This window comes from Caloenas nicobarica, chromosome 3, assembly GCF_036013445.1.
Source record: "Caloenas nicobarica isolate bCalNic1 chromosome 3, bCalNic1.hap1, whole genome shotgun sequence".
Taxonomy (NCBI): domain Eukaryota; kingdom Metazoa; phylum Chordata; class Aves; order Columbiformes; family Columbidae; genus Caloenas; species Caloenas nicobarica.
In genome coordinates, this window is record NC_088247.1 from 104,443,507 (window position 1) to 104,459,343 (window position 15,837).

Below are 15,837 nucleotides of genomic sequence, written 5' to 3' on the forward strand. Positions count from 1 at the left end.
ATTCTTAGAGAAAGATCAAATGGGTCTCCAGTGAGAGGGGGTGCAGAGAGCAGACTGTTTTTTTCACAGAAAGCTCTAGCAGCAGCCAAATGCAGGGCAATGACAGAAGCCACACTCCACCTTGTGCTGTGGTTCACCTTCTGCCGAGCAGGAGATGCTGTGGGATGGCAGTGAGTTTGGGCTCAGCGCATGTGAGAGGAACTGTGGAGTGTCAGTAACTCCTGGCTGCAGTGGGGCACATTCAGAATTTATTCAAATGCTACAGACACCTGTTTTTGGCTCTCTGTGTATTCCAGGGAAACACAGCATGATCCTGGGAGCCTTATACCCGTGCTCATTGGGGCTGCAAGGAGAACTGCCTACTGACTGTCCTGGAGGCAGAAAGACCTGTGCCTGTCTTACCTAACATGGTAACTGAGATGAACACGAATTTTTTCAGACATTACCAGCAAGTTTCTGTGTCTTGGCATGCTCTCCATCCTCTTTCAAGACACTCTTCCTTTTTAAACTGCTAGGTACCTTACAGGTATGTATTTTCGGGTGTTACTGCTCCAGATAAGGTCAGTTTGTTGGAGAAGACGAAGCCAGAGTCATCAAAAACAGCTGCTTGCTGGATTTTTTTATATTTTAAATTTCCAGGAATCTGCTGATGGGAGTCTTAGTCTGAGAAATTAGTTCAGTTTTGCATTATCTCTCATTATTTGTATTTCACAAAACCAATATATTTGAACAATGACCAACACTGTCAGCATACAACACACTTACTGTGTGGTAAAGAAGCTCCACAAGGGCTTCTTATGGAACAAGGCTGGGATGTTACGTTTGTAACTTACAGCCATCTCATGGCCTTAGTTCCACTGTGACAACATTATTGTTTGCCATAATTAGCTTCAGATCCCTCTTCTCCTCCTGCTCTGATTTGGAGAGTAGCCTCATTTTCAGGTTTTGAGTATACACTGAAGAACGTGGAATACAGGAGCAGCTATCTGGCTTGTCTCAAATTGCAGCCTTTACTGTCTCTACATGTTGGATGTCTTGTGGGAGCCAGGAGGAAAGGTGGACAGCAAATTTCCTATCTGACTGGAATACTAGCAGTGCATCCTTGTTGGCACCTTACAAATGATGCGATGTCAAGGAAAACAAAGCTGCGCCGTGCAATATATGCCACTAGCCAGCAACGGCTGAGGTGAGGACTGAGAACTGCAAATGTTTCTAGTAAACTGTCTGTGAATGATCTGCAGGCCAAGGATTGTTCATTAGAGGATGGCAGGAATGTTTCTGAAAAACAAACAAATGTGTTGCAATCTGTTCACACCAAGACAAAAAACAAACCAAAAAAAGCGTGAAATAAATATCTCGTGCCTACAGGGCTTTAACAAGGGCCGGATGCAGAAATGCCAAACAAGGGCTAATACACTGATGAAAACAAGAACTTCATTTTGATGTGCCCTCCACAAAGGTCTGGCTCTAATGGAGTCCCTGCTATTTCATGGATCACAACACCCATTTCTGCAGAGGCAGATGAGGGACACCACAGTGAGAAGGGCAAAAAGGGCTCCTTCACCCACTTAGTGCACTTACCTTACTGAGCAGTTACTAGCAAAGTTTGGTAAAGCAAAGCAGCAGCACTATGACCACATGAAAGGGTACCCATGTCACTTGTGAGGAAAACGTCATGACAGCTCTGTTTAAAAAATGCTTCAGTGTTTATCACAGTGATGAGATGGGCTCATTCTGATGGAGAAGTGCAATGCTAGCTGCTGTGGAGCCAAACAAGGCTTGCAGTTTTGTGGAGGTTCAGCACATTCGAAGTGCTTTCATAATCTGACCCTCATTCAAATGAAAAACAAAGTTCGAAATTTCCCATGAAACCAAGTTCTGAAGAATAATGTCAGACTGAATGTAGTGAGCTATTGCAATAACACTTGCGATACTTTTTACTTTGCCACGTTAAACCTTTTGGATAATACAGAGAGGATCCTGAGGTGATGGGTTTTTCATAAGCAAAATAATAAGACCATTCCAAAATCAAAATGGAGCCTAGTGGCATTATTGAAAGATATTGTGTCTTTCTCATGGTGAAAATTCATTGCTAGTGGCTTTCATGTTTGACAGATTGGCATTTTTCTGAAGGAAAAATAATCCACTGGGAAATTCTAGTGCTAATATGGGTGTCGGTAGCAGGCTTCCTGGTTTTTTTATTATTTTTATTTTTATTCTTGAAGAATTCCCACTGTAGTCTGAAGTTGGATATTTCTTCTGAAAATAGGGCTCCAGAGAGATATATTTTTCACACCAAATTCCCCTTCTCTCAAGTGGCAGTAGGATCTGGCTGTGCGGATTCATTATGTACTGTTAAGCAGCTGCCACATTTCACTCCAGCAGCAGTTGTACTTTATTTACGAGCAAAATGATTCATATGTTAATATGGGGAAGTGCTGCAGCTCGTGGTGAACTTGCACTAAGGGGCAGCTCGTGGGTGAGGATTGGGTAAAAACAGATGTTGAAGTAGGACTTTGCTTTTTGCCCGATAGTTTATATGGTCATAAAAGTTTGTGCTTCAGAAGGGCAGGTCCTGCCAGAAATGTGAGTGCATAAACATAGAGCAAAGGAGATTGTCTGTGAGTAATACTATTTATACCTTTACTGCATCTTGTCTAAAAAAAGCAAGTAAATGGTAACACTTGACCTATATACAAAATTATGAATGAGGAAATGAAATAGATTGATAGTGTTTTTCCATTAGTCCCATAATGCAAAAGCAGTTGGATGCCGAATCACTGCAGCAAATGTGAAGGTGATGGAAGGAAGACTCCTCCTTTACACAAAACAGTCGTGTTCACCACCCTGGAAAAATTCCCAGTCTGTTTCTTTTATTTACCATGATGTAAATGAGGAGTATTTCTACTAAAAAGAGTGTGATCTTCACAAGGGTAAAAGCAGGCGAAGTAAGAAATGAATACATATGTCTGAAATGTTGCAAAAGATAGCAGTCTTCATACTTCAGCGCATAAGCTCTGTGAGTGGAGTGAAGAGAGTTGCCTCTCTTAACGCCAAAGCTTCTACCAGTACTTGAGCAAAGTTATGCTGTTCCCTTCCCTACTCCCAGAAGACGATACAAAACCCATTGCTTCAGAGAGGCTGCTGGCTACACAGGACAGCAGCCTGCCCTCTAGAAAGCTGAGCAAAGGGGAGGGAAGATAAATATATTTAATATAAAGTCTCTTTTAAAAGAAACTCCAGTTTTGTGGTTTTTTTTTTTTGGCGTGTATTTTTATTCCAGGGCAGTGAAGAATAAAGGTTCATTAAATTCCCAAATACATGAAATTGTGCCGTGCCAGCTGAGACCTTGCAAACCATGCTAACTTCATAGAAAATGCAGATTCAACAGGACTTCCTGGTGTTTGCCCTTTGGTGCCAGTGCCCACTGGACCAGAGGAAGGAACACACCACAGCTGTTGGTCCAAAGCATAGGGACCCTCCTTTATTTGTGCTTTTAACAGCTCTGAGGTAGTAGCTGGCAGCATAGAAGCAATTTTGAGTTTCCGGTGATCCCTGAGCATCTTTTGCTCATGAGTGGATAAAGCTGCACAGCTACCCTGAGGTGGATTAATGTCCCTGCTCTGCAAAAACAAACCTCACATCAGGGCAGCCTTCAATCTGCCACAATCTCACAGGGTGCCCCTAGCAGAAAACACCCTTGCTCTCACTCATTCAAACAGTCCTGTGCTTCTCACTCAAATGCTTTTTTTTTTTTTTTTTTTTTTCTTGCAGGGTTCCACAAACACTTCGGAGAGCAAATGATCCAAAGGCTCATTACTGAGCATAAATCCCTCTGCCTTCTGGGTTTCCTTCTCTGGAGTCACTGTGAAAATGGACACATCAATACAGCCTTCTGCAGAAAAGCTGACAATCTCAAAATGGTATCATGCTGCAATAACTGAAATCTCCTGCCAGGTTGGTGATGATGCTTTCTAATCAACTTTGCAATGAATATTTCTTAAATCATGTTAATCCACTACTTAAGCAGAGATATCAGTTCCAGACAATGAATCACTGTACCTGGAGGGGAATATACCTGCCGTTTCCCCAGAGAGGAGGCGATTAACAGCATGCGTGCTGTCAGATGAGCTAGCAGCACTGGCATTTATCACCCCAGAGCTCCTTTCCTGCAATGAAGGAAATCTTTGCTCCCTGCTTCTGGTGCAATCAGCTTTTATTTATGTAGTGGTTGTGGAAAATGGCTCTTAAAGGAAAACTGCACCTGCTTTGCTCTCTGGGCAGGTTTTGCTCTAATTTAGATGTGTGCATTTCCTATTAGAGTTTGCTAAATTTTGAGTTCTCAATCAGAAATAAGAGCCTTAAAATGTAAGTAGACAGAATATGGTGCATGGCTTTTAAAGGTCCAGTTCTGGAGACCCACAGAACTAAATTAAACATTGATTAAGAAGCTGAACTGTCTTTTTCATGAGAGCTTTTTATGTTCTCAGCTCCCCAAGCTCCTGGGGACCAGCTGCTATGGGAACTAACATCCCACCTCAAAGAGACTGCAATCCAAGTTGAAAGAAGAAATTCTTGTTCTGAAGACATTTCTGAGCCTGGGTGATTCTGTTACTTTGGGTAAGGAAAGAACTACACATTGCAAGTTTTTCTGTTGAGCCCCAAGCTGAACTTCACGAATGTTCACTCCAAAGTAACTTTTCTCTTGATGAATAAGCCCCCCCACCCAATAAGAGATAGTACTTAACCTGCTGTGTACATGCAGCCATAACCCAAGCTGGTTTTCCACTTGCTACTTCAAGTATTGACAGCAGTGGTGCCTTATCACAGTGCTCGAAGTGCACTGACCACCGAGGTCTTCAGGTGACTTTTGCAGCCACCGCGGACTTCCGTGCTGCCACTGCTGTGTCCTACTTGCATGTGGCCTAGCTGGCCTGAAGCCATCCTGGATGCTGCCACATGAGCTACAGCTCCAGAAATAAGGGAAACATAGAGATATTTCTCTGAGAAGACACCTCAGGAGGTCTTTGTGTCCCACTCCAGCTTAGAGCAGAGTTGACTTCTAAGTTAGGTCATGTTGCTCATGACCTCGTCTAGCTGAATGTCTCCAAGGGTGGAGATGCTCCATTCTCTGCAAGTGCCTGTTCCTGGGCTGAACCACCTTGAAGAACTTTTTCTTTCCAACCATGTGTAATTTCCCTTGCCGCTTCTTGTGCCTATTGCCTCTGCCTCTCTGCTGTGCACCTTCAAAAAGGATCTGGCTCCACCTCCTCTGTAACAGCCTTTTGGTTAGTGGGAGACTGCAATTTGGTCCTAGAGAGGTTTCTGCTACTGAGCTCTCAGCCTCCTCTCTCACATGTGTACTCCAGCTCCCTGACCATCCTGTTGGGTCTCTGCTGGACTCACTGCACTTTCAGTCTTTCTCTTACACGGGAGAGCTCGAGACTGATGTAGTATTGCAGATACAGTCTCAAAAGCGCTTGTGCAAAGGGGAAGGATCACCTGTCGTGACCCGCTGTCAGTGCTGCAGCTCATGCAGCTCAGGATGCTGTTGGTTTGCTTTATTGCAAGGGTGCGTTGTTGGCTCTTGTTGGGCTTGCTGTCCACCACGACATCAAGGGCCTTTTCTTCAGAAGTGTGTTTACAGGCTGTATGGATACACTTAGGGTTGCTGCCAGGAAATATGTCCCTGAGAATGTGCTGCATCCATTCCCTTGTATTTTGGGCCTCTTCAGGCTATCTCAGTTTGGCCTCCCAAAAATGAAATAACCTCCTCTTTTGCATATTTTTGCTAGATGTTCTTTAATTCTTTGGCTTTGGGCTTTAGGATAATGGAGGCCAGTCCCCTAGGACTCCTAAACATATGGATAACTCCTACTTTCTCTGGCAATCCTGGGGGAAATGAACTACCCAAGTGAGTGAACCGATGTGGAATTTAAGTAAGAGTCCAGTGTAAATGCTAACAGATACTGGCTAAAAGTATCCACTGCTTTTAATGCTGCAGAAAGAATGACACACAGCTCTGATAGCTTGTCTCGTGGTGAGTCCTGCCAGGCTGTGCCTGGATCCAGGATGATTGCTGCATTTCCTGGTGGTGTGAGGAGGAAAACAGGAAATGTGAAAGTGTGGGAGGCGCAAACAAATCCTGTTTTCTTGTAAGAATAACTGTGACTGAAGCCACAGTTAGCCACAGGAAACTATCCACCAACATATGTTGATAGACAATTAATTGTGGATAGCTAATAGAACTATATGTGTATCTCTCCACAGTATGGTATCTGTACAAAACTATTATGCCTGAGTCAGATTGTTTGCTTTTGGCCCTGAACTTGATTTCAACCTGGATACATTTACTTAAGGCGTGGCAAAAGCTGCCCTATAAAAGAGAACGGGGGTAGTGCCAGCCTGTCTGTCACTTCGTTGATGTCGTCTGGAGAGTTACACCAGGGGCATTGCAGGTAAAACATCACTTTGCTCTTTTACTTAGTACAAGATGAAGCAGGTGAAATCCAAGTAACAGTGCTGGAAAAGCGCCACAGACAGATTGAGAGGGATTTGTCTGGGAGAGCCAGAATAAATTAGTCTCTGTCCTTAATGTTACCTGGAGGGAAAGAAAAGATGAATTTGCCATCCTTAGAAAGAGCCTTACAGTGAAAAGGTAAGTTGTCAGAAGTAATTGGATCAAGTGGTAGTAGAGATCCTGAGAAGAGGAGGGCTCTATAGTTACTGCATGCTGCTGTTAAACGAGGTAGAAAAAAAGGGATCTGGAACTGTCCTATGCTATGTATGCAAAACGAGGAGAAAATTGACTTAATAAATAGCCAGAAGGGAGTACTTCACAGACTGTTTGGAGCAGAAGGTCATGCAAGATGCCACTGGGAAAGTAATCTCCTGGAGGGTTGCCAAAGTGCCTGGCTTTGGGTTTGATTTTCTGAGGTACTCAAGTTTTTCACACATTGTATGTACAAGGAGCTGTTGTCTGTCTGGGGTTTGGGATGCCCAAGTTCAGGTCCCTGTTTTGCCTCTGTGGTTTGCTGTCACTGTGGGCAAGCTGCTGAAAAGCAGCACTCTCATTTGTTTTTTCTCTGAATGCAAGGAGAGGTATTAAACTCATGCTTTCCTTCATTATAAGACAATTCTGGAACTGACTCTCTGACGTTTTTACAATGCTCCAAATACATAAGTGACGGGGTCTTAGAGCGAATGAGAGCTTTCATTACTGTGGCATATATTGAGTTTTAAGGGTGAGATGAAATGTACATTGATAGTTTGGAGTGTTTGAGAGGGAACAGGGGAAGAAGGGGCTGCTGGCTTTCTGGCTTTTCTGCTAGTCTTTGCAGTGTTTGAGAAAATTCAGCTGCTCTTCCTCAAGTACAGAAACCCAGCTGAGCCAACCTGTAATGGAAATGTTTTAAGGAAATTGGTGGAGAGGAGAAGGTGGATAGTTCAGCTATGAAGTAGACATACGTTTCTAATTGCCTATTTTCACCTTCTACTCAGTGAAAAATATCAGAAGCCATTGAATGAAATTATGTCTGTACTCTAACATAAATCTTTATGCAAAGTGTAATTAGCTGTCAGTAGCATTTGCCACCATTGAGTAGCTGATTACAACAGTTGCTTGACATCTTTCATGAATGAGTGCTGGAGGGAGACAAGCCACAACTTTTGCTGCTGCCTTTTGAGCTGTTTAATGCAGAAAATGGTGGGTGCTTGGCGTTCCCAGGTTAGTTTATGTGGGAGTCACCAAACTTTTTCCTCTGATATCCTCCCCTTTCCTTCCCATCCCTTCAACTGTCACACCTGATCTCTTTTTTTCCTTCTTTCTGTAGCTTTTCCACCACTCCCCTTCCCTTCCTCACCCTTTGTCATTGACCCTTCCTGAGACAGACAGCAAGGCGAGGGATGTCTCTCTGCTGAGAAGGAAAAAGGACCAAAAAATAGCAGTAGGTGCAAAGTCGGGTGTGATTCCTTTCTCCATTTCACATAAGTAAATGTGTTGGAGGAGATCCCAGAAATGCATGCTTCTGAATAATAATAATTTCCTTCCTTAGTTGAGAATCAGTCTCTAGTTTTCCTCCAGTGTTTCACAATATGTCCGAACCAGTTTTTGCAAGTGTTTGAAATCCTCCCTCTCTCCCCACATCCTGTGGCAGGGAGCAGTCCCAGGGTAACGCCTCTGAGACCCATTGCATTGTAAATTTGTCCCTTCAAACTCTTCCTGCTTCAAAGATCAGTAACGATAAGAAGCTCCCCAACCGTGCAGGCGGTCTTCTACTGTAAAAGCTGTTGTGATTTGTGTTGTTGCTGATGCACCCATGAGAGCCAACCTGTGGCTGGGGCTCAGGATGCTGCTCCCAAAGAGGTGGCAGGCAGAGCATGATGGTGTGGAGAGGACGGTGCTACCCAGGTGCGTGTGACCCCATGGGCTGCCTCATCAGTGTCATGGACAGATGTAGAGCTCATGTACGTGTGCCCCTCGACACAATGCTGATGAAGTTATTCCCACAAGAGAAAAGTAGTTAAGTGTGTTATTTTCTTCAGTCTGGTTGCTAATTTATTCTGGATATGTTAAACAACATAATTAAACACACACGCACATGCTTAAAAACTCTTGTTCTCTGTCAGAAGAGAGGGAACGCGTGTCAGACCCAGCCTTCAAGCTCTGTTAGTTTTAATTTGAGTTTTGGAATTAGTAATCAGTTTTGCTGGAACACTATTGCAAGAAATAGATCTTAGCATGCATGGGGCCTGGGCACAGTTTCAAATGAGTATTTGTTAAGAAGAAGCCATTCCCTTGTCGTGTTATGGTACATTACATGAGATTTATTTCCATTGTATTAAAAAGTGCAAGCCCAAGGGGAACGTTCTGTCTTCTTGTTGGCCGAGGGTGATTTCTGAATTCCATCTGATGTTTTTTGTGGGTCTTTTAATTAAAACAATGAGATGTAAAACTCCTTATATTTTAGGCTGTTGTTAAAATGCCAGGAGGCCAAGTGACTTGAAACATGGAGAAAGGTGATGGCACTAAGTAGAAAGTGTGTCTGTGTGGGGGAAGGGACTGTATCACACCTTCAGTGTGGCTGGTTTGTGTTTTTTCACGTGTGAAAAATTCACAAAAAAATCTGAGGCTTTGCTCTTACTGGAGCCATCTGCTCTCTTTGTACTGTACCAGGCACATATCAGATCTACAGATAAGTCTTTTTGGTAGGAAAGAGCCTTTTCATCTCCTTTAAAATTAAAATTAAAAAAATCACGATGGCATCCGGTGGCTTGAAAGTGAAACTAAGTGACTTCAGGCTAGAAATTAGCACAGCGAAGTTAATTAACTGTAGGAGTAGCTTTCCCAGGGCATATGATGAATTTTCCAGTGCTAATTTATGAGAAGGTACATCTTAAGTAGAAGCCAGGAGTCAGGGAAAGGAATCGCTGCATCAAGTGTGGTGGCATCTGCCATGCAAGAAGCCAGAGGAGGGGATCCCAGTGATCCTTCTTGACCTTGTAAGTCTGCCACTGCCCCCTTCACCAGGAGTTCCTTGTCCTAAGGAAAGGAACAAAATGAGAATTATAGATCAGGATAGTTGCCTTTTTGTTTTTGTGATGGCAGCTGTGAATGAAGGGTGAAAACTGATGTGGACTTTGAGTTAGACTTTGACCCAGCAACATGTAATTTTGCATAATGAACCAGGAGGCAAGGCAAGATGAACAGTTTTCCTGCTACTTCTCTGAACTCGAGAACAGAGCTTTTTAGCTGAAGGAAGATCTCCAGGAGCTGGTGCACACATGTGCATCTCTCTGTACATCCACACGGCTCTGGGGAGGGCACTTACTCTGGTAAGACAGAACAAATTGCTCTTTTAAAGCTCCGGTGCTGCTGCCCATCCAAACATGCACGTTTTCCACCTTCCTGTGCCCTTCTCCCATTCCTGTCCCCCAAGTCCTCCCACCCCACAATCCAGCATCTCTATGGACGATGTACTGGCTCTCTTTGGAAAACAAGTATTATTGATCTTTGATGGCAAGAGTTCGGCTGTACTCCAACTGTAAAGGGGACAGAGGCCACAACACATGATTTTAGCTCCTGCATCCTTCCCTAGCTGTGCCAGCAGATATATTAGCAGGTCTGTCCAGTCTAGGGTTTCACTGCATGTGTGAAATGTTCACTTTTCCAAAGTGCATTGTCCCTTTCCTTTAGACACGGAGGGGTTTGAACATGCTCCAGACTGGAATACCTATAGATGCTGTGCAATGACTGCCCAGTTTAAAAATGAATCTACAATTTGGATCTGTTTAAATGCTGGCCTCTGAATGAACCACTGAGGGCAAATACCCCAGACCATGGTACATGTTCATGTGAGAAAGGAGTGCAGGTGAGACCTGGGGCTGGATGTTGCAGCTTGGTCCCATCTCAGCGCTGTAGCTTTAGGGCATCTGGTGGAAGCTGGTAGGAAGCCACCCCCTAATCTGTCTGGGGTCTTTGGAGCAGATCCCAAGGAAGGGCACATCTCTGCCTTCTTTAGGTCTTACAGAGAAGGACTGTCAAGCATTCACTTGTGGAAATGAAATAAAGTAAATAACTCAGAAGATGCCCTGGGCACTGGTATGATCCATGGCCAGAAGAGTCCTGGGTACCCCTGAGCAGGCTCCTTCCTCACGCCACCTCCCTCCTCCTCTGTATCTGCAGCTCCTGCTCCATCCCCTACACTCACTTATCTTGCAGATGTACCTCAGTGCTAACACAGTGGCTCACTAACAGCTTTGCTCTCTGTCCTCAGGGAAGACTCAAAATTGAATTTGTAGCAGTGACAGCACTGGTTTAAGATAAACCAGTTGGGATTTGACGACTACTCTTTCCCCAGGCATTTCCAGCTAATAAGGATTTTGTCACTGTGGCTGCCCTTGGCTCTGCAAGCTGTTGCTCCACAATCCTCTTGTTGGGGGGCTGGGGTGTGTGTGGGGTTTTTGCTCTCCCATACACTCCTAAGGCACCACTTTGGGAAACTAATGGCAGTCAATGTCTCTCCTTCACAGGAAAGGGGCATGATGCTTGCCCCTGGCTCTGCTCGGACGTTGGAGCAGGGATGGCAAACAACAGGAGCAATGGGAAGCCTCCAAAATGTGAAGAAATTTAATAACCAGGACTTCAGCCGCCTGCGAGCCTCCTGTCTGAGCCAAGGACTGCTTTTTGAGGATGCCACCTTTCCTGCTCACGTCAGCTCTATCGGTCCCAACCTGCTCCCAGAGGATACGCTGCGCCGAATACAGTGGAAGAGGCCAACTGTGAGTTACAGCAGAAGCTTCACCCTGGGGGAAGAGATCTGTGCTAGGCAGGGATGCAGAACCCAAGGGGACCACTGGGACCACGATGCTGGAAGGAGGGATCCTTGCTGTGGGATGTGTGGAGGGAAGATAACTATATCATGAGGGTACATTTTTGTAGGAAGTTTCTTTCCACCTATGAACTTGACTAGGACTAGCACTCCCACTTAGAGCTGCTTCTAGATGACTTCGTGCAAACCTGAAAAGCTGACAAACTCTATCAAAGATCTCTGATTTCTGTAATCCAAGTTACTGATTCAGCAAGACCTATTTTAAAGTAATTGGGACAAGGCATGAGGTGGAATACTTTTGTCTGCTGATTCCCAGTTGCAGTTAACAGGCAGTTGTCATTTTCGTCTAGCATATATATGGATGTTAAAATTGGGAGCTGGAATCACATGCTCGGCTTTTTTATCCTGGGACCTAATTTAGGGAATCTTTTCATGGTGAGACTGCAGTGTATAGCGTTGCTGTGTACCATTTGCTGCTGGCGCAGCTCCTGGTTTAGCCATGTCCTGTGCTTTTGCTGGGTTTTGCTGAGTACACCACCAGTGCCTGGGGCCTTTGGCTTCCCTGGGCTGCAGCAAACCAGTTCATCTCCCTGCAGGCAAACCCCAGGGTGTAGAGACAGTAACTGTGGGACTGTAGAGACAGAACAAATGCAAAAGATTTATTCCTGAGAACAAGAAATACTTTATTATTTATTTCTATAGTAACCTTCTTCTAGCTCCATGAAGCTCTGTTTACTTGGTAGCTGGTGTCTGTGCTGTCTCTCGTGCCGGGGTCCAACCCCGTTGCCTGCAGCTGCACCATTTGGGTGGCGGGTGCAAGCCGGGCAGTGAGGGGCCGCTGGAGCTGGGCTGGGAGGTGGCCTTGGCACAGCAACAGCAGCTGCTGCCAGCACGGACATCGAAACCCAGAGGTCCCAGGAGGGATGCAGGCCAGCCCAGGGAACCTGCACAGCTGCTGGGTATGGATGCCCAAATGGAAAGCTGGGAAGCTCCAGCTCTAGTGTAAACCAAATGTGATGTGGTGAAGCATCGGATGAAGCAGAATCTGCAGCCTGGACACCAAGAGGGCTGCGACTGCAGTGCTGTGGGGATGGGGCCTGAGACTTGAACTTCTCACTACCCACTGCTGCAGCAGGGCCTGAAAGTGTTAGAGAGGTTGTGTGTGCGGAGGTACAGGCACTTCCAATCTGGGTCACTGCTTTATTACGTGGCTTGGTAGGTGTGGAGGTGCTGGGGGCAGATGTCTGACTGTCATCTGTGGAGCTGCTCAAAGGGATCATTCTCCTCTGCAGAAGCAGCTCCTACTGCTGGCTGAACATCTGGGCTTCTCCTCAGGCAGCCTTCCTTCAAAGCCAGGTCCAGCGAGAATGCAGCTGGTGCTGTGTTATTTACACCAGCACTTTGTTTACAGGGTTGTAGCAGGTGGGGATAATCTCTCTTGAAATAGGCATTATAGTAGAAGAGTAACTAAAAACTGCAAAGGAGAGGAGTTAGTTTCCAACATTTCCAGACTGAGAAAGACAAAGATACAATAACTAAGCTTTAGACTCACAAAAGACAAACATGGATATTAGAAAGCACTCTTAGGGGCATTTTAAAGATGAATAAACAGGAATAAAATGTTATGATACAGTTCTGCTAAGTACTAACCACCCTGGTGTTTTTGCCATTTGGGAGCAGCAGAGAAGCGTAGGATTTCAAAAGCATATAAACTGACTTAGAAACCGAAATACCACTAATCTTGAGGCACCACAGTGTGGGATGAACATTTATCCTACTCAAGTATCCTGAGAGTTGTTTTGTGTGCAAAGGGACTGATGTATCTTGCCAAAAGCAGAACCTGCTGCTTCCAGTGCTTGGAGTTTATCAGGTGAAGCAGGTGTTGGAGAATCCCCTTCTGTTTTGCTGAATCCATGAAGATTAAACTGATGAATGAAAGTTTTTGTGGAACAAAAATTTGCAGAAGTCCTCTCCCGCCCAGCACTGCCCTTTTGAAGACTTTTTCAGCAATCACTACACAGTTTCCAGCATCACCCCACCAAATTGACTGAAACCAGTCATATCCAACAATTTTCCAGAGTTTTTTCAGGAAGGAGCTGGATGAAAATTCATTGGCTTTGCCAGAGCTCTCCTGTGAAAAAGCACATGCTAATGTCCCAGGGTTCACGATGTGAACATTGAAAAGGCTTTTCTTCTATCATAAAGGTTAACACAGAATCACCAGCTGCTCTTCTATGACTTACTGAAGGGACAAAAGTTGATACTACCAACTCAACTGTCTCATCCAGAAGAGAAGCCTAGGATGTCAGTGATGAAGAAGGCTCCATTTAAAATTTTTCTTTCTCAGTTTGTCCAAAATTTCCACCTGTAGCTGTTTCCTGACCAGCCAGGCTTTGTCCTGCTAGAGCAGATGCAAGATGAACGGCAATGGCACCAGCTGCCTGGGGAGCACAACCAGAAGTTCTCAAATGTCACCACAACACCATTGGTGTGTCACGGTGACATCAAAGCACGGTCTCCGTCTCCTGGCAGAATGAAGCAAGAGGCAGAAGAAGTTGCTAAATAGCAGTGGTTGCTTTTCATTGAAAGAGCTGCGGATGTTTTGAGCCTAGGGTCAGGAAGTAAATAAAACTGTATTTGCATTTTGTATCTCCTGAAAGGCCAGTTCTGTGTTGAGTTGCCTCTGGGGGTTGGTCCCCAGGGAAGAAGAGGGAAGGCTGCAGTGTTAGGAGTCAAAGTGTCCCAAACCTGAAGTTTTTTAGTTGGATACCTTTCACCCATGCAGAAATATTCATAAAGTCTTTGCTCTTAGGTCACTGCAATGCTAACCACAAGGATACATGATCTCAGGTATTTAAACTACCTAAACTAATTGGTGAAACGATACCTATGATTTCCCAAATGGAGACCGTTTTCTACCTGAACACATCTCCCAGAGAGTGAATGTAGTTGTATCCTGCTGACAGCATGGCCAATTTAACCTATGTATGTATTTTTCTCAGGTTCCGCCATTAGCTTCCTCTGACTTAAAAAAATCTTAGCTGGAAAGGTAACTGTGACAAAAATGGCATCTTGGTCCTATTAATCTCTTAAGCTCCATCTTCTGAGTCATATAGTATCTGGTTGTTTAAATGGTAGATAGCAATTATAACTGCTGTCGTTGTTCCAGATCCAATTGAGCAGTTGAGCAACATGCTGCTTCTATTTTACCTTGTACATTGTCAAGAGAATTGCCAATTACACTTGGAGTTTGGAGTCCTCAAGTCTGGGAGTAATGTATAAAGCAGAGAAAAACCAGCTTGATTTTCAGACAGCCATAGTCAGCAGCGACAGTCAGAAGCAACTCATTCTAACTTGTAAAGTGAGCTGATTTGATATGGGAGCCCCTGAAGGGGGAGGTGGATCAGGAGCACCAAGACATCCTTTGAAATGTCAGTTTTCCTACCTGAAGTAGTTGCAGTCTCCCATCAGATGGGGACTGCTCCAGGCTGTTTTCATCCCCAGGCCCCCAGTCTATGTCCAGTGAAATGTATGCAATTTGTAATAGAGATTTTGCATGTGGCACTTCAAGCATCACTGGAGGTGGGGACACAAGAATCAGATGGCAGCAGGAGCTCTGCAATTAACTGGTCTTTTGGTTCACCCACAGCTGAGAGATGGGAAACTCTTCTACTTTAGATTGAATTGATTTTCTATAGCTGGGCTTTTCTAAATTCTCCTTGAAGAGTCATATCAGATTTAAAAAACTGAGATGCTCCCTTAAAAATGTTCAAAATACATTCTTTCATTGTTCGGTACTTTTCCTTTACACGAGCAATTGAGTGGAACAGAGAAAGTCACAAAATGATTTGCTGTTGCTGAATACGCATTTTTAATCAGTTAATGTTTTAACTAAAGATTTCTGACCATAAAGCATAATACTCTACAGATGCAAAAAGAAACTAAATTAGGATAATCCAGACGATGTGAATTGTGGCGGTGCTGGATTCTGAGTGCTTCATTTTTGCTAACATTAGTTACATTTTCAAACACAGTATGTGTGAGGTTACAGAGATTACCACATCTGCAGCAGTGCCTTGGCCCTGCACCAGGGAAAGCTCAACATGGTGCCCATTATAAACTTCGTTAAAAATAGTCCCTGATCTTCAGCACTTACACTTTTTAAGGCCAAAATGGGCATAGGTTTGAGGTAGCTTACGGTTTTTCTGAAGGGTCTTCAAGATCACAAACTACTACTCCTGCAGCTGCTCACCCTTTGTCTCTTGGAGACCCTACTTTACAGACTGAGGGATTGCTGAGCAAGAGCTGGTGCAGGAGAGTCCATCCCCGGTTTAACATCGGCTGTGACAGATGTGGGGGGCAACCAGAAGAGAGGGGAAAGCTGCAAGGTGGACAATGGAGGCTTGAGGGGCAGCATGAGAGAAATCCCTGAGTGCTTCTGATGTGACTTGTTGGAGGTGGGTAGTGAAAGGACTGCCTGAAATAGCTGATGTGGGTTTCTTCTGCA

At 44.6% G+C, this 15,837-nt stretch overlaps 2 protein-coding genes across 2 annotated transcripts in view; one reads left to right on the forward strand and one right to left on the reverse strand.

Moving 5' to 3' along the window:
• The first annotated feature begins 3,612 nt into the window (after positions 1-3,612).
• CAPN13 (calpain 13) overlaps positions 3,613-15,837 on the forward strand; it is a 52,374-nt gene continuing 40,149 nt past the window's right edge. The window contains exons 1-2 of the mRNA XM_065632589.1: positions 3,613-3,651; positions 11,032-11,280. Of these exons, the coding sequence (XP_065488661.1) occupies positions 3,613-3,651; positions 11,032-11,280 (288 nt within the window). The remainder of the gene's footprint in view (positions 3,652-11,031; positions 11,281-15,837) is intronic.
• Positions 12,582-14,549, reverse strand: LOC135986467 (heat shock transcription factor, Y-linked-like). The gene is given in 4 exon segments (XM_065630430.1): positions 12,582-12,797; positions 13,175-13,281; positions 13,284-13,461; positions 14,541-14,549. Coding segments are annotated over 4 exon segments (510 nt in total).